The sequence below is a fragment of the Corapipo altera genome, unplaced genomic scaffold, assembly GCF_003945725.1.
Source record: "Corapipo altera isolate COAL_440 unplaced genomic scaffold, ASM394572v1 2c, whole genome shotgun sequence".
Classification (NCBI taxonomy): Eukaryota; Metazoa; Chordata; class Aves; order Passeriformes; family Pipridae; genus Corapipo; species Corapipo altera.
This window is the reverse complement of record NW_020884923.1, coordinates 1,603,737-1,622,186: the sequence shown is the minus strand read 5'-3', so window position 1 is coordinate 1,622,186 and position 18,450 is coordinate 1,603,737. Positions and strand designations below refer to the sequence as shown.

The 18,450-nt window shown below is 40.1% G+C and overlaps 1 protein-coding gene across 1 annotated transcript in view; it reads right to left on the bottom strand.

The window, feature by feature from the left end:
- Positions 1 to 17,681, bottom strand: part of KCNK1 (potassium two pore domain channel subfamily K member 1) — a 34,004-nt gene extending 16,323 nt beyond the window's left edge. The window contains exon 1 of the mRNA XM_027657388.1: positions 17,167 to 17,681. Within this exon, the coding sequence (XP_027513189.1) occupies positions 17,167 to 17,521 (355 nt within the window). The 5' untranslated portion in view covers positions 17,522 to 17,681. The remainder of the gene's footprint in view (positions 1 to 17,166) is intronic.
- Between the last annotated feature and the right edge of the window lie 769 nt (positions 17,682 to 18,450).

Genomic DNA, 18,450 nt, shown 5'->3' with positions numbered 1-18,450 from the left:
GGTTGCGACAGGTTAAACTTTCAGCCTGACATACGGTTCTTGAGAGCTGGACCCATATTCCCAGAGCCCAGAAAACTTCAGTCATGTTTTTTGAAATGACGTGTCATTAAAGATTTCCTGTTCTCAGTGTGCTTAAGGAGTGATTTCAGCAGGCAGAGGTCTGCTAAACTTCTGTGGCAAAGCATTCAGGTTTTACTTCTATCACAGATGATACTCAAAAGATACGCACGAATTTCTGGTTTGCCGTTTGGGTTCATTGTTTTTTAAAAGCTAACAGTACTTTGTTCTTTTTTTTAAACCCAAAGTTTTTATACTAGAAATTGATTCCTCTTACTGTCATCCTGGATTTAAGATCCTATAAGAGTTAAACGGCAATCAAACCAGAATCCATCTGGTGTTGGGCTATTTCTTCCCCCACAGACCTCTCAATAACTGCACATTTCTAGAAATACCTATCCAAAACACAAACATCACATCTTTAGATCTGCTTCTAGCAAAGATTTAGCATAAACAAAGAAACTTTTATCTTGTTTCTACAGTTATTTTCTATTATCTCAGATTCATTTTGCAATGGAGAGAAAAAAAGTAAACGTTACAAAAGTCTGTTGAATAAAACCCAGCCAACACGTCAAAAGAAAGGTGAGACTTCCTGAGGGCTCCTCTGAGAATTCAGCCAGGAATATTCCAGTTATTCTTTTATTGGTTTACTTGCCTACTAGGCAACAGATGGTCAAAAAATCTGTATCAAAGTAGGGGCTCCACCAACAGACTAGTTTATTATGAATGTTTCCTAATATAACAAATTATGTAAGTCTCAGAAACTTAAATTTGATAAATGTGAATTAGTTTTATTAGGAAACTTTTACTTCTAGACCTCTGAAACATTAGAAAACAAGATGAGGTTTTGTGCTGGTCTTTAGTGAAAGGTTTTTCCACTGGTATGTTCAGCAACATGAATACAACATTACTATAATAATGGGGTTTTAAAGCCAATGATTAGGAAGATTAACAAGCAATCAAAGATACAATCAAAGAACTTCAACACCAACTTCAAGGTATTGAAAGGGGTTGTCATAGTTTAACCCCAGACAGCAACTAAGTATCATGCAGCTGTTTGCTCAGTCCTCCCTCATGTGAGGAGTAGAACCAGGAACAAAACCCAAAACTTAGGGGCTGAGATCAGAAAATTTTAATAATTTAAACTAAGTAAAATATAATTATAATAATTGTAATAATAACAATAATAATAACAATAATGAAGATGAGAGAGAAAGGAATAAAACCCAAAACAGGTAAGTGATGCATAATACAGTTGCTCACCATCTGCTGGTCGATGTCCATCCCATACCCAAGCAGCAATCGGCCCCTCTCAGCCAAGTCCCCCCAGCTTATATGCTGAGCATGATGTTCTGTGGTATGGAATATCCCTTTGGCCAGTTGGGGTCAGCTGTCCTGCCTGTCTCCCTCGCAGCTTCCTGTGCGACCGCTTGCTGGCAGACTATGGGAAACTGAGAAGTCCTTGATTTAGGGTAAGCACTACTTAGCAACAACTAAAATATCAGTGTGCTATCAACATTATTCTCATCTTCATCCTCAATCCAGAACACAATATGAGAAATTAAAATTTGGTTTTTTATATAAATAGGCGCATTGTGAAGTTGTAAGGTATCCAAGTTCCAAGACCTGTTTCAGCCGGATAAGGGAAATGAGAAAATTCTTAAAAATTAAATCTTTTAGGGCCATTTTGTACACGAGGTTCTTCTTCTCTTTGGGCTAAGAACAAAGGAAGATCCATCATTTTAGACAGGGAATGGCTTGCAGCCAATTGGGATAAAGGGAAAGCCCCTTTTCAGAGAAAAGAAACCTTTTTAGGTAAAACTGAATACATTAAAACTTATGTGAGAAGAGTGGGATTTTGGAAAACTATAAAATGTATAAGTTGTATGCCCACGAGGTCTTTTCTCCCTGAAAAACTCAGTGAGAGAATGACCTGGCACGCTGAATAAATTCTTTGTTTCTTTGTTCCCCAAGTTATGCCGTCTTTCTAAATTTAAAAGAAGGATTTTTCCCACAACAGCACCATACCAGCTACTAAAAAGAAAATGAACTCCATCCTAGCTGAAACCAGGGCAGGGTACAAGCCTTTCTGCAGTTCACAGAACTGCAGATCCTGAGATTCACATCCTGAAATATTCGAAGTAGGAAAAAAATTTAACATGGTCAGTATTTTGGCAGAGAGAAAATGTCATTATTTACTAGATTTAGCCAGTAGCTTGATATTGGTCTTCCCATTTCTTTGGTAAAAGGCATGATGAGACTTTCACCTTGACTGCAGCATAAAGATAGTGTATCTTTCACAAAATATTTTACACATCCAGATTTTGTCTTCAGGTACAGCAGTCTGCACCTGTGGAAAAACTCTTTTTAGCAGCTAAGACACATTTAGCATCTAACTCACAGTGAAGCTCTGAGGACACACACTTTTCAAAGAGACTGGCAGAAGATGGAGCTTTTTCTTTCCAGTAAAGGTCTGGAACCATGAATTCATTTCATACTGCAACTTTGTTTTCCACACGCCTTCCAATTTTCGTGTAACAGCTTTTAAAGTTCTGTCAATTACTTCAACCTTCCACTACTTGAAAGACCTTGTGTATGCACGGTGTACCACAGGGATGAGCCAGCTGCCACTGCTGAACCCAGCACCTGTGCACTATGGTACTCTGCTTGAAGCCTGGTACAGTTCATTAGAAGGAGGTTTCTAAAAATTTATAATTCGCACCTGTTACCATCCCAAATGTACCCTGGGATGTGTCAAAAGCTTTGAATGTGTTGCAGTGGCACTTACTGCAGTGTTTTAATCACATATCCAATTAGTGAAGAATACCTATCTAGTCTTGTTAAGTTATTATTTCTTGCACTGAAATGAGCCACAGTTTTTCTTCCTACCATCTGGAAATAAAAAGAAACTACCAGCTGCAAATTAGTATGCTCCCCACCTCCACTTTGAAAACAAAAATTGCTTTATTGCACCATCAGAAGGAACTGAGGATGAAAACAGTGAATGAAGCTTGTATTGTGGGCAGTAAGGAATTATAACACAACATTAAAAAATCAGGCCATTTCATGCTGTGGAGTTAAAATCAAATCTGTAAGCAGCATCTTTGCATTAAAATGCAGCTTCATGTAGAAGAAAGCTTTATCTACTAGATGCAGCAGGGGAGTAGAAATATTTACTTCTAATCTTATTATTGATTTGACATGTGGAACATAGGGAAATTACTAGCATCAGCTGTTTTGTCTGGCAGAGCAAGACACACAGTCCTTACCTATTTTTGTAAGACATTTCAATATTTCATATGTAAATCAATCAGACATAATTCATTTGCATGTGAATAAATCCTTATTGTCTTCTGTTTTAATATCTATTTCTCAGTAACGTGAAGAATTCAACAGCATGCAAAGCAAAACAGAAGCAAAACAATTTAACACAAATTGCAAAAATTCACTAAAGCAACTAACAAAAATGCACAGAACTGAAGTGCAACACACTCCACTTTTACACACGGCATATTCCATCTGGAATACTAATTTCTAACTTAAAAATAATAGTTAAGATAGATTAGGAGACAATACTTACACAAGGGCCAAAGTGAGATAATTTTAAAGATGAGATGGCTTATTCTAAACTCTAAATCACAGTCCTAAATATGATGCTTGATGATACTCTGCCATCTGAATACAGCCCACCTGAATATACTCACAATTTCAAGCTCAAAATAGAACATGAATTTGCAAAACTCAATGGGGAAATGCTTCAACTGTTGTAAGAACTAGTTTACTGAACTATAAACAAATTTTATAGATACACTAGTCATATTCAATCATTCACATGTTTAGGGCATCCCACACAGCAAATACTAATTGTGGGAAACATAAACTTGATTTGTTACACTGGAATCAGGATACCCAGGATAATCACAACTGTATGTCCTACCAATAAAAAAAGGAAAAAGGAAAAAACAGCATTGCAATTGCACATACTATTTATGTTCACAAGCAGATGAAATGTAGAGGATTTTGCTTATCTAGAAGAAGTTATTTAGAAATAAATAGGGATGTAGCATCTAAGGTAAACTAACATGTACAAGACATTTAGCCAGCAATGTAAAGGCACACACAGAGCAACTTAAATAATATAGTGTTTGAAAACCACACAGTATCTGTTTAGTTTTATGGCAATTTGTTTTAAAACAATGAACCTCTCTTCAATTTGTTAGAAAAATGTCTCTTGGTAGGATAGCTGATGATTCTAGAAATTCTTACAACTATAGGATGATCTTCCTAGTGAAAATACATCATTCTAATCTCTCGGGACAGAATAAGATAGCCCTGCATAAAACAAAAGCAGGCAACATTAAATCAGTATGACAATTCATCAAAAATACTCCAGCTCTCCAGTCACAATTCTGGTCCCACCATGTCAGTCAAAGACCATCAACACTGACCAATGATTTTGAGTCCCATTCCCTTAAATCCCTTTCTAGTAAGGCAGCACACATATCAGAAATGCTTAGCAAGACTGAATCACACTAAGGTTTCATGTTCAGCACCTCCTGCTTGCATTTGCAAACCATGACCAACATGAAAAAGGCTGGATTGATATGACCTGTGACTCTATAAGGAAAGCGCGATACTGTATGTGGTGTCTCTCAGACCTCAATATAATGGGAAAAGGAATGTAAAATTGGTGGTAATTCCAAAAAAAAAGGCCTAGCATCAAAGAGCTTGGGCAGCAATGTGTAAATTGATAGTTAACACGCCTTGACAAGGGAGAGATTTCTTTGTAAGTGTCTGGTCCTACGAATGCATCCAGTTTCTTGTAATTTTCAATTATCAGAATTTGTAAACTAGTTACAGTGGTATGACTGCATTACTTCCTCACTAACTTCAAAGATGATGCAATTTATCACATATCACTAGTTACCCAGCAGGAAAAAATAAGGTTCCCCTTGACATATGTGTACCTGAGATACACAGGATAGAAATATTTTAGTGGTGGCATCTGTATTAACAAACAGGAGTCCTGTTAAGTTCTTTCAGCTTTGCTAGTTGACATTTTAATTCTGCTTGAAATAATGCTCCTTTACAAGGGACAGGCAGCAATTGTCAGATACATTATCATTACAGGAAACATGCTCTTAGGTTGCCAGCTCCTATCTGTTGTTAATTGTCCATACATTTTTGACTCTTTCTGTGCTTTTCCCAAGTTGTTACATGAAACACCTAACCTAAACCCAGTGTTACTGCTAGGAAAAAAATTGCTCTGTGGATCTACCTCCTTTTGCATTGGTTGCAGTTTACCTGAATGCAATAACTCAGAGCAAACTAATCCACCAGGAAATGAATGTTTCTTCCAGTCTGACAAACTGACTTGGCTTACTGTTGTGGTTCAGCTGGCAATAGACCTAGGACAGGGTTGGACCACAGGTGAGAATCAGGAATCCAAGACATCTTCCTTCTGCTGGCAAAGCTGTTAGGTAGGCTCAGCCCATTTTGTTTCCAACACCCTGAGCAAACATTTAACAGGCAAAGAAAGGCATTCAGCATGCTAAAGCAGAGCAAATACTGCCGCCTTCTCAAAAAGGCTACTCGTATATTCAGTCAGTTAAATGGGCTGTATTAACTGGTGTGTGGTTCGTTTTCTACAGAGTACACAACTGAACAATTCCCTAGAAGGGAGAGGCAATATTTCTGGAGTCTCCACTGAAGGAAAGATATAGAAACGTGCATTGCACACTTCAATATGGCTTCAGTAATTCCTTATTTAAGTAGCTGCAATTTTCTCTAATGTTGCTGAGCAGAAAAACTATTACCAAAGGAAAAGAAAAAAGAACATCCAGTGCAAGAAAATAAAAGCACACTGAAGTGCCCCCCCAGGATGGGAAATCAGCTTACTGTATGGGAACACTGCCTAGCAGCAGGAATGGAGAACTGCAAGACAAAATTCACAAGCTCCTATTCTCAACCATACTAATGGCTCACACATGACCTTTCACAACTGTTTGTCTGAGTTCATTCTTTGGCAAAATACATACGGAAATGTCACTGTAATATCACAAGATGCAGAATATAATAGAAGTAAACCAGTAAAACAGTTTCTGGTATGCACACGCTTCACGATCTTCTGATAAAAAGTGTTTCAGAAATGTGAAAGATTATCACCATCTCCCTCATGACATCTAAGGATATTGCATAATGCAAGGCTAAAACGTGGAGTTCAAACTTCTGTTTGAGATGTTGAGAGAGCTTCTATTATTTGCTTTGGCTGAGATTCATGACTAGTAAGAACTCCTAGTGCAAATGACATTTGAAGCAGCATACAAAATCCTGTCAGGTGGCTGTTAGCCCCAGAAAACCTGACCTGAACATTCAGCTGGCTTCACTAGGTACATATAGCTGCACTAAAAGATATGACTGAAACATAAAGACTTACCTTTGCACTACAGGTATGCATAACAACTCCAATAATAAACTAAGGCCTAAATCTAAGGCCTGAGATCAGCCTTAGATTTACTGTGTTCTTATCAATATAAATTGTTGATTCACACAATACAACATCATGTAGCATTCATGGTTCTTTGGTTGCCCAGCCAGAGTTGCAGCAGTGGACCACAAGTCAGGTTGGAGTCCTTGATTTTTCATCAGATGTACAAATGCACATAGGTAAATTAAACAACCTCTTATCCTCACATAAGAGAGTTTCATTGCTAATTTCATTGCTAAATAGTAATCATTCAAATTATTTACAGCATTTTGCGTTACTTTCTGTGCACCACTTACAGTTTACAGTAGCTAGGACTTTCAAATAGTAATACAATTATAAATCTTTGAGCCTTATCAATTTTTGCTATGGTGCTGAGTCAGCATTCCAACACTAACCAAAAATATAGCCATGAGGATCATAAAATCATAGAATTGTTAAGGTTGGAAAAAAACTCTAAGATCATCAAGTCCAACCATCAATATATGTAATATCTATAAATAAGTAACAAGACATGCTGTGAACTGTTTAAAATTTAATTGTCTGTTAGTAAATCATACAGCCTACAGTTTCCAAAACTCTACAAGAGATGGAAGTTCTTTAGAGTTTTCTCATTTCCTTTTGGCTGTAGGCATCAAAGGGAAAGCTCTGTGCCATTCTCGTACAGCACACAGTTGGGAAAATAGCTATTTTAAATAATATACAGAGGAGAGATTCCAAGGCCTTCTCACATTAATCTTAAATACAACAAGTAATTTTTAGGGTTCTTTTCCTTTTTTGTGAAGGGAGATGTATAAGCTTCTATAATGAAGTCCCCAGGAGTTAAACATCCAAGCTATTTAATTTTATAGCAGATCTCTGGACATGTTGCTACTTCCTGAACACAAGGGGTATTTTTCCGCTTCAGCTTTCTTTAAAGCCACATATAGAATGATCTCAGCCTATCAGGGAGGAGGTGAAATCAGATCTTCGTCTTGTGTTTGCATTTGATGACTCTAAAGTAACGTCCCCTTTTCAAATTATCTTGTAAACAAAGGAGGATACCTACTCTAGCTTGCCTCTGGACTTTGGCACTAGTACTGCACATTGCAATGTCTAAGCCTGCCAATCACATTTTAAAAGCTTGATCGAGCAAAATATGTGTTCATAGTATGCCATGTAGTTTTAAAATAACATAGAAAGTAAAACACCAAGTGTCACATAAGAGAAAATTCAATATAGACTTTAAAATAAAATCATATGCAAGTCCCATTCTGGTGAGTGCTGCATCATTTGTCTTCTGAAAGATCACTTTTGCCTCTTAATGCTGAGAAATCTTCTCACACTTGGAAATAACTGTAGTTTTAGTATGTATTTCATAGAATCATAGGATGGTTTGGGTCGGAAGGGACCTCAAATATCATCTCGTTCCAACCCACCCTGCCATGGACACCTTCCACTAAACCAGGTTGCTCAAAGCCCCATCCAACCTGGCCTTGAAAACTTCCAGGGATGGGGCAGCCACAACTTCTCTGGGCAATCTGTGCCAACACCTCACTACTCTCACAGTAAAGAATTTCTTCCTAATATCCAACCTAAACCTACCCTCTTTCAGTTTAAAGCCATTCCCCCTTCTCCTATCACTGCATGTCCTTATAAAAAGGCCTTCTCCAACCTTCTTATGGGCTCCCTTCAAGTACTGGAATAGGTCATTCCAGAACCTTCACTTCTCAAGGCTGAACAATCTCAATTCTCTCAGCCTTTCCTCATAAATGAGGTGCTCCTAAAAACATTTTCAGTAAAGTTGAGCAAAGGATTCCTTTTACAGTCATTTTTAGCAATATCATACAGCCAGTACAGCACAGACAATAAGTCATAAAATCCAAGTACTGCCTGAAATGTATTTTCTTTTGCAAAAGCCCCAGTTCTGAAGCTAGATTCATCTCTCATTAGAATCAAGCTTCTGCTTATTGAAAAAAAATGTAAACAATTATATGTCTTAACCTTATCATTTCAATATCTAATTCTGGTTGGTCCCTCTCCCCGCTTAACCCAACTTATGTATCTACTCTTGGAAACCTTTTGTGAAGCAGCTACTGTTAAAGAATTTAAGATTATTTAGCTGAGCAAATTTAAACAGTCTTTAATTGAAAGGCACAGAAGGAGGTTCATCCTACTACAAGTAGGATGAAATTCAGAGGTGCACTTTAACCTTTTCATTTTAGCTTCTGGAGTTATTTTTAACATATTCAGAAAAAAACATTCAGTGTGTGGGACATGAAATGCACAGTAAAAAGAGCAAAAGACATGATAAACCCCCATTCTTATAGTACCATGCTCTCAAATGCTCTCAAAAGCTGCATTTGCAATGGTATTAAATTGTGCTTGAAAACATCCCATACAGAGGTTCTGGTCACTCCAGAAGTTTACACTTTGCAGTAGAGGACAGTAAAAAGACGCACTAAGCCTCTACTCCCTGTTATCATAACAACAGTCTGGACTCAGAATTCTCAGGAGAAAGATGGAATACTGATGGTGAAGTTTCTACTAGCAAATAGTATGAAACTTTGTCAGAGGACATAGCCTCACTTTCTCACACACAAGCAGAGTTGTACTCAAAAGACTACTGGATTGGCTTGTTCCACTGGCAAAACCTGTTTCCCAGCCCAATCTCCACCCTCAGCTGCTGCTAGAGAACACTGCCTAAGTGATCTCCCTGCTATCCCATTGGCATTTCCCCAGTTCCTCAAAGATGATGTGATAACTTCGAAGCTGCTTAAGCAACTGGCACAGAATCAGTTTAGAGTACAGACTATGGTACTACTTAGGAAGCATCAGTTAGTAAACGTTTGGAGTCTGGTGACAGCTGGTGTACCACTTTGATTCATATGTGCTTTTAGTTCAAGGAAGTTTGCATACTCTGTTTTTAGAGAAGAATGTGTATCTTTTTCTTTCCTAAGGAAAGAAAATCCATATGTTCTTCCAAGAGGTGCTCTGATACTTTCCTGAAGCACAGTCACCTGAAATGCTTTGCTTCATTCATTTCTTTCAGTTCTGCTTTTAACCACATTACTGTTTTGTCCTCACAAGAAACACAATCTGTTTCAGCTAAATTCTTCAGTGAAAAAGTGAACTGACACATTTTTCCCAGGTATTCTGGGTCACATCTGTAACTACACTAGGTCTTCAGTTGAATTTTGTACAAACATCATAACTCTCAAGCAGCTGAGGTCAGATCCAGAGAGACAGTAGGAATTTAGGTAGCTAATTCCTAAGAAACTTTTTATTCCTATTCTTTAATCCTAAAGGCGTCCAAATCATCATAGGAGTCCTAATTTTTCTCAAATTGCTAAAATTCCACTTCTGCACATGCCAAGAAATATTTTGGTCTTCATATGGTTTCAAAGTAGCTTGCAGCCTACTTTACAATTAACCTGGAGCAGTGGCTAAAGTAGGCATTTCTCCACAGAGTATGATGTTCCTGTATCCAAAAGACCTCCACAGATTATTAAAATGATGATGCAGTGGGCCAAAGTGAAATAAATAAAGAAAAAAACCCAACCAACAAATAAATGAAAACAGGAGAAACAATAGATTTAAAAGAAGACTTATTTTAAATTACATTCAGATAAAAGTGAAAATCCTACTAAACAATGGTCAGGAATTGATTGTTAAGTTTTAGAAGTCTTGCTCTGAGAATGTACGTGATTTCTAGCTTGGGATTTGATTTGCAGATGTCAGTAGAATAGTAACAAAAATTCCAGCATTACAAAAGGATTAAAAATAGAAAATATTTAATGAAAGGTAATTTGAAGAAAGATGACTCTCTTTCAATAAAGGTATAAATATCATAGAATAAAGTCAGAGTAATTATTAGAAATAATAACAGAGCAACAGGAGACCATGTAATTCATCTACGACAGCAAATAATGGTAACACAGTTCAATTAGGAAAAACCAGAGAAATAGCAAAGGTAAACATTTACAAAAAAACGAGTCAATTAATAAGCCCAAGGTAGAACACCAGTAACTCAGTCCTGACCCCTGTTAAACTCTGTGTATCATACTAAGTTCAATGGACTTGTTTTGTCATTACACTTTATTTATTTGGGGGGAGGGATAGTGGGTGTGTGTTTCAGCACAGGAAGAATTACCCTATGCCTAATACAGAAGGACTACTGAGGCAGCAGCTGCAGCCCTTCACCTGTTGAGAGCTGCTGGGATGGCTCCTCATCACTGATTAAATTTAGCAAGGCAAATGGAACCGCATGACACAGAAGTGAGGACAGATTTTGTAAGAAAGACATTCCACCCACGAACAGCCAGCACTGCTCTAAATAATAATACAGTCCTGCTACTCCATGGCATATCCAGTTTCTGCCAGGAGATGGTTTTTACTACTCATTGCCTGTAAACCACAAATATTGGATTAGAGTGACTCTTGACATCCTTTGTTATAGCAAGCACAAGCAGGATTTTGGCACAGCTGATTGCTGCAGTCCCATGAGAAACCAGGAACTACCACCCTGCCTGGAACACAAGACATGACAGACCCAGATCTCCTCTCTGCTATTGCTTGCTTCAATGGAGAAAACAAGACCTTTGTCCTGGGCACACCAGAGATAAAGTGACCAATCTGCCAGCTCTAACTGTCATCTCTGGCAAGTGAGTGGCTTGTGTCCTGAAGCACAGAGCCTAATATCCTTCCCAAAAAGTTTATATCATTGCTTTTGACACATGCAGGTTTCTTGGAGACCTTCATCCAACACATTTTTGGTTTGTGTTTTTTGGTGGGTTTGCTGAGTTTTGCTTTGTGTTTTTTGGGGATTCATTGTTTGCTTGGTTGGTTTTTTTTAACTTAAGCCTCTACTTTTCTGCTTTAATTTTTTTTTTTAATACTTCATTGAACATTCACATGATTTTGTGTTGTAAGGCAAAGATACCAAAAGCATCCAATCTACTTTCTCAGTATTAGTTCATACATACTCAACTTCTCTTACACCTTCCCTGGATGTAGTAGTCTTTTTGTCTCCTCTTCCTAAAAACAGCTAGAAAACCCTGGTTCAAATCCTTGTCCTGAAAATAACATTAAGCCAAACTCAATTGAAACCTCTCACATCTCAGAAGGCAGCATCTTAACCCAGGGGCCAGACTAGAATATGACAGAAGCAAGTCTGGAGCTTCTCCATGAAGTATAAAATAAAGGAATTCTCCCTGAGAAGAAAGCAGACACTCAGGCAGACAGAATGACTCTTTGACTTAACGTTTATACTATTTAATACAAGTGGTTCCAGGACTGATGTATTTGGAGGCCGACAGCCTCAGGGATAGTAGCTGTGACTACCCTGTCCCAGAACACCCTGTAGCCTTCAACCACTTGGCTTCAGATCCAAACAGTTGGCTTATTCAATGTAATCCTTCTTTTCTGGCATCTTTCTCAACCTACCTTGTCATCATTTCCTTTGATTTTCTTAGAAGTACTCCAACATAAAAAACACTGTCCCAGGGTGAAGCACAACCTCGCTTTGCCTCGAGATCATCTACAGTAAATTACCTTTTCCTGGAGATGTTGTTTTCAAGTCATAAACAACTCTTAAAAGAGAAACAAAGTTCTCAAAGTTTGGTATCCCTCACCCTGCTGAATAGCTGCAATTCATCGCACCAATTCAAATAATCTATGAATGCTACAGTCAGAGCAACAGTACAGTGAAGCTTCAGTTTTCTGCTGGAGTCAGGAGTGACTACTAGTGAGACCAATCTGAGTTTAATCCATCACAAAGTTTCCATATTTTCCTATAAGAAGCAACAGAAATCTTATGACTGGTCTCTAGACATACATTGGGTATGAATTATGAAATGTATTTATTTGGTGTGTATTAATGAGATACTACAGGCATCGCCAGGGACACAGCCCACATATTCTGACAGCATCAACATAAAATATGCATTTTACATTGAATTCAAGTATGAGACAAAAAAAAAAATCCCCTTTCCCTAAAGCCTTTGTGAACTATCCTCTTTCTATTTAAGTCAAATTTACATTTTTCCATAAGGTATGAGAGACACAGGTAGTTTCATCCATCTGAGGGTTCTACTGTAAGAGACTACATATCTTATGATGTCTTTGCAATGCTCCATTGTGATGCTTTCGTGGCACTACCTCATATTCCATGGGTTCGTTAAGATCCGTAATGAACTTTCTTTTGCAGTGCATCCACTTACTCCCGCACAACATCACAGCCTGTTAGTTTTTGTAAATAAAGGCACAGTTAAGTTTCTCTGGCAAGTCATCAGTAGCAATGCTTATGAGAGTCAGACCTAAGCAAGAACATCCTTATGAATCAAATGATATATGCATTAACTCCTCGTACTGCTTGCCAGTAAAACTCCTGTAAGTTATTCAACGTGAATGCAAAACTTTCCCTGAAAGCCATGTTTCTTCTCTACTAGCACTTTCAAACTAATAGCCAGTGTCACCATTTATCTACAACTACTGAGTACTCTCTTCATAACACAGCAAGCAGAAACCCGAATTCAGTATATCGTGGATCTTGGGGGACATTCCTTGCAGTGGAGCACAACACACTCATCCTCAGCGCCAACAACAAAACTGGTACAAGCCAAATTCTGGAGGAGATGCTGCTTTGCACGAACCACCCTACAGACAATTACATTACAGGCTTCGAAAGTGGTTGAATACTAACAGTTCTCTCCTCTTACTGTCTTGACTCCTGTGGCTCAGAGGAATGACCACCTGACCTTAATCAAAAGATTTAAAACATGCACTGCCATCACAGAGGATGCAACTTCTCACTCCTCCTCTGCAAATCCCTAAATCAGGGCAAGGCTATCCTAGCTTCCTTCTAGTGGGTATCTTGCCAACCCTATCACAACAGAGAAGGATCTTTTTCAGCATCCTTCTGGTATGCAAATGTTAAGTGAAATCTACAGCCATGTTTGTGTTTCAGATAAAGGCAAAAATACTCAAAGCTGGACAGTCAGAATAAGACTTATGGTCTGTTTACATAAAGTGCCATGGGACATCCTTGCTCTGAGAAGACTCTTTCCAAAAACAAACATAAAAATACAGGCCCTAAGTTCCTAAATCGGCATTTCCTATCCTTCCCTATCTATTTTCCTTCAAAAAAAGAAGTGACTGTACTCTTCATATCTTGCAACACAGCTAATATCAAGCAATATCAATTTCTTCAATTACTTCATTCTGCTTACAGTTCATGTAGTGCAGTATTCTCATTTTGCACCAATATGGGATAAGAATGTAGACATTGCCAAGAGCAGTGAAAACACCACCCAGAAGAGTGAGTGCAAAAACTTACTTCATTTTTATTGTTAGTAATAAAAGACATTAGTACAGGTGGCCCCACAACAAAGCCAATCGGAAAGAACTGCTTCAGCACGGTGATTCATGACATCCAGCACTGAGACAAGCAACAACCATAGATATGTATAAGGTCATAATTACAGAGAGTTTCCAAGACAGACATCATTTAAATGCCCACAGTTGTATAGTCTTACTGTTTATGTTGTCAATTATTAGTGACCTAATTGCTTTCTCTTACACATGGCTTGTATGGCCTTCTGCATGACTGCTTAAGTTACATAGGGAGGAATAAAGTCTTTAGAAGAGAAACCTCCTGTCAGTCACTTCTACAATCTGCTGAAGCCTCACCACCAGCCCATTTCACTGCCCTTTGTTTGCCCGTCCTTCAGGCAGCTTGTGACAGTCCTGTGACAGCCCATGTGTGCAGCAACATAAACTGCTTTCAAGTAACAATTTGCCTTTACTGTGTTTATTCTGCAAACTCCCTCCATTTATGATTTTTTTCCAAATTCTTAAATGACTTTATCACTTTCTTCAAGGATTTTCTCTAGTGAGTAAGAAGCCAAAGAATATAATAAGGACAGGAAGGAACAAGTGAAGTCAGGGATGCTATATTTAAACACTTTCCCTACATGTTTTATATAGAAAACTAAAAGGCTATGCAAGAAGCCTTGTCCTCTGTGCAAGGGGTAGGTGTGCATTTATTTACATGATGAATGACAAATTCAGTAAGCTGAACATATGGAACATCCTGGTGCTCCCTGCAATTTCACTTACGCACAAGAAGCAACCCTCAGTTGGTACCACCAGTACCAGAGTTCTCTGTTCTGCTTTTATTCTTACTGTACTTGGCAAAGGGAGGGCATTTCAGGTGCACAGTTTGTAATAGTACAGCTTTTTCAAATGTTCAAACACTTCTAACAGCTATTTGAAGTGACCAGGCAGGTTCTGCTCCTTGTCTTCCATTTTCATGGCCATTTCAAGAGCCTTGAAATATTTCTTGCACAGGTGCAGAGTTAATTAGGGAGAAAATATGCACCTCACCAGAAATCTGCAGGCTCTGGGGAGTATTTGAATAAGTGTTGGTCATACTACATTGATCTGGATTTATACCTGCCTACCTTGTACAAGTTATTTATATTAAATAGGAATCAAGTGCAGCTAAAGACTACTACATAAAAGAAGAAACAGACAGATTTTGTTAAAAGGGGCTCAATACAAAGGACCATTGAACATAGAAGGAAGTACCACTATTTGATCTATAATATTGACATATTACATCAGTGATGACTAGATGAACTTCAGTTTATGAAACTGACAGAAATAATGATAACACATGCATTTCAGACCTCTGTCTTTTCTGAGGATATGCCATTTAAGTGGAGTTCTCTAATAGGTTTTCCATTTGGACAATGGTACCTTGCGTCTTCTTTTCTTGTAGGGCCTCTGTGATCAAGTCAGCCACACATGTAGGGCCAGATTATCCCTTGCCCTTAAGCAGATGTGCAGTGGGAAAGAGATATCTCTGCCTGAACTGTATTACTGAATTCAAACACATTAAAACATGCAGCTATGTATTACCAGGCAGTACTAAGGTGTTACAAACTCAGTCCCACCCCCACTGTCCTGATTGTGAACATTTTTGGATTGATTCATCTCTGAAATCAATATCGCCAGATTTAAAAATAATAAACCGCAGGGACTGTGGATTGGATTTGTCTGGTTAAAAAAAAAAAAAGAGAGAGAAGTTACATGCAGTACACTGTGTAAGAACATATAGAAAAGCAGGACCTTTCTCGAAACCTTTTTCTTTTTAAAAAGTGGGTTATTATAGAAAAAATAATTTGAATAAAAAATAGCTCTCAGACAAAATAATTTACATTTTATAGTAACAGACAGTGTAACTGATTAGGAATGAGAACAAGCATCACAAGGTCAATTAGGTACCTTAAGTTTAAAGTGCCTTACAGTTTTACTGAAAGTAAAAAAATAAAAAGAAAAAAAATAAAAATTTGAATGCTGAAGTATTATCACAATTCCATGTTTTTTCCACTCACAGTATTACTATACATTGATTAATGTTTAGAAATTTATTCACTGAGAGCATTCAACTGTCACAAGCATGTCACTTTCTCTCTTCACACAAACTTTAACTCTAGTTATTAATACGCAGAGGGGGAAGTGTTGCGTGGACACCCATAACCCTGGTTTACTTTTTACAAACACAACCTCCTTATGACAAGCAGACACCCTAATCTCTAGACTCAATGACAACTATTTATAGTAATATTTACAGGACAAGCACTGCCTGTTTGAAATCAGTCAGGAAGCACCAAAATAAGATCAAGTAAGCAAATTATTAAATTATTAATATCTGCTGATTACATTTCCCATAATAGAAGGAGTGCTAACTTGGGGGCAGGGAGGGGGTGAAAAAAAAAGAAACAGTGCATCTTTTATAGTAGTATCAATGTATTGCCAAGACTCAAAGCCCTCTGGTTGGACAAATTTTAGGGTGATTCTTTTAACGTTTTTCTTATTCGACAAGCCTTTGTTATTTATTTCAGTGAGCTGCATTCAAATCACCAGAGCCCAGCTTCCCAGCACAAACGTCTCCACTCATCCTTTAGAAATCTGTCCACTATGCTCCTAAGTGAAATCCGATTGCTGAAAAAAAAAGTGCTTATAAAAACTACGGTCAGATGAATGCTTCCTCAAGCTTTTCAAAACACCAATGAAAACTGCTATTTAGAAGAAAATAAGCATTACCTTTCAGTCTTTTACATGCAAACGTTAAATGGAAATTGACAGTAAAATATGAAACTGAAGTTTAACTTCATCAGTAGGCTCCGGTTAGCAGTTTTCCCCTCTCCCCCCAAATCGGCCTGAAAGAAACGCACAAGAGACACTCCCAAAAATAATTTAAAAGTTCAAAGAAAGAGACGGGCATTACGCTGGATTTTCGAAACCGCCAATGATTTCAAGGTGGGGGGGACCTGACAACCTGGCTTTTGACGCTGAATTAGGGCGGGTTTCAAATACGGGTGAGGAATCCTACACAAAACATGCCTCTCGCACACGAGAGTCTGGGAAGTAACGATTACCGGGGAGCCCAAGCGCTGCCGCCCCCCGAACGCCCGGGGCCGGAGGTCGCACCGTCCCCGCGGCCCTGGACATCCGGGGGCCGGCGGGCCCCGGCCCCTCTCCCACAGCCCCGGCTGCCCCCAAACCAGCCCTTCTTATCTCCGCGGCGGCCCTGAGGGGGTCCGGGCCTCCCCGGAAGGCCTCCGGCGCCTTCCCCTTACCCGTGGTGGAGAGGACGGTGCTGGCGAAGAAGAGGGAGGAGGTGAAGTCCCAGTTCCAGTTTCCCGAGGCGTTGCTGAGCACCGAGACGCCGTAGTTGCTGGCCTCCAGCACCCGCATCAGGAACTGCTCCAGCTGCTGCTCTGAGAGGCAGGCATGCTCCTCCAGGAAGCGCTGCTTCAGCTTGCCCAGCTCCTGGCGCAGCAGGTCCTCGTAGGGCAGCTCCACCGAGGAGAAGACCACGGCGCCGAACACCAGGTAGAGCAGGTAGCCCAGCACCAGCAGGGCGAAGCACCAGGCGGAGCGGTGCTGCTCCACCAGCCGCACGCAGGAACTGCCCGCCAGCGACTGCAGCATCTTCCCGAGCCGGGGCCGGCTTGAGCCCCGGGCCGGGCCGGGATGCCGAAGGGGAGCGGGGGTTGAGGGGCAGAGGGAAGGGAAGGGGGAGCGCGGCCGGCGCCTGCCCCCTGTGCGGCCGCTGGCTGACTTTGGAGGCGCGGAGCGGCGCTGATGTGGCGCTCACGTGGCCGCGCGGCGCAGGTACCGCGGCGGAGGGAGGGAGGGAGGCAGGGAGGCAGGGCCTCCTCCTGCTGCTGATGCTGCCCCTGCCGCCGCCAGCCGCCCGGTCCCGCCGGCTCACCCTCCCCACGCCTCTGCCGCCGGCTGCCAGGGCGCCGGCGCTTTCTCTCGTTTCTGTTCCTTGTCACTGAGTAACGCGTGGGGAGCGCGGGGGATCCCCCGCTGGCGCTCAGCGAAGCCGATCCAGAGCGCCCCGGCCCCGCGCCGCAGCGGCGGTTTATTCCCATTTCCACACAAAGTCTCTGGAGATTTCTTTGCCTCGCTGTTCCCCACCCCCTACAGTAGGAAACTCCCAAAACAGCAATTCCTTCCACTATTGAGTTGTTTTATTATTACTATTTATTTATTCATTCACGTTTCAAAGCAGAATAAGGTGACGCAGCGTGAAGCAGTAGGCTGAATTTCATTCAGTTCAGGACGTGATGAGTTCAAGGAGAAACTCAGATGTTGGGCAATAATGTCCTCCCTCAGGTCCTTAACTTCAAAATGGGGTCTTTTAGGGGGTGCAATTCAAACTAGCTGACCTCCATACAACTAGCAACTCTCCATACAAGCTAAAGGAGTCTTTGCCACTGTGCTGGGTTTCTGGAGACACTTTTAATGGTGTGAAGTGCTCAGCTAGCGCTCAAAGCAGTGTCCAGGATGAATACAAAGACACTGTTCAGCCATCCCACTGTGTAGTCGCAGCCAGTGATCTTTGCAAGTTT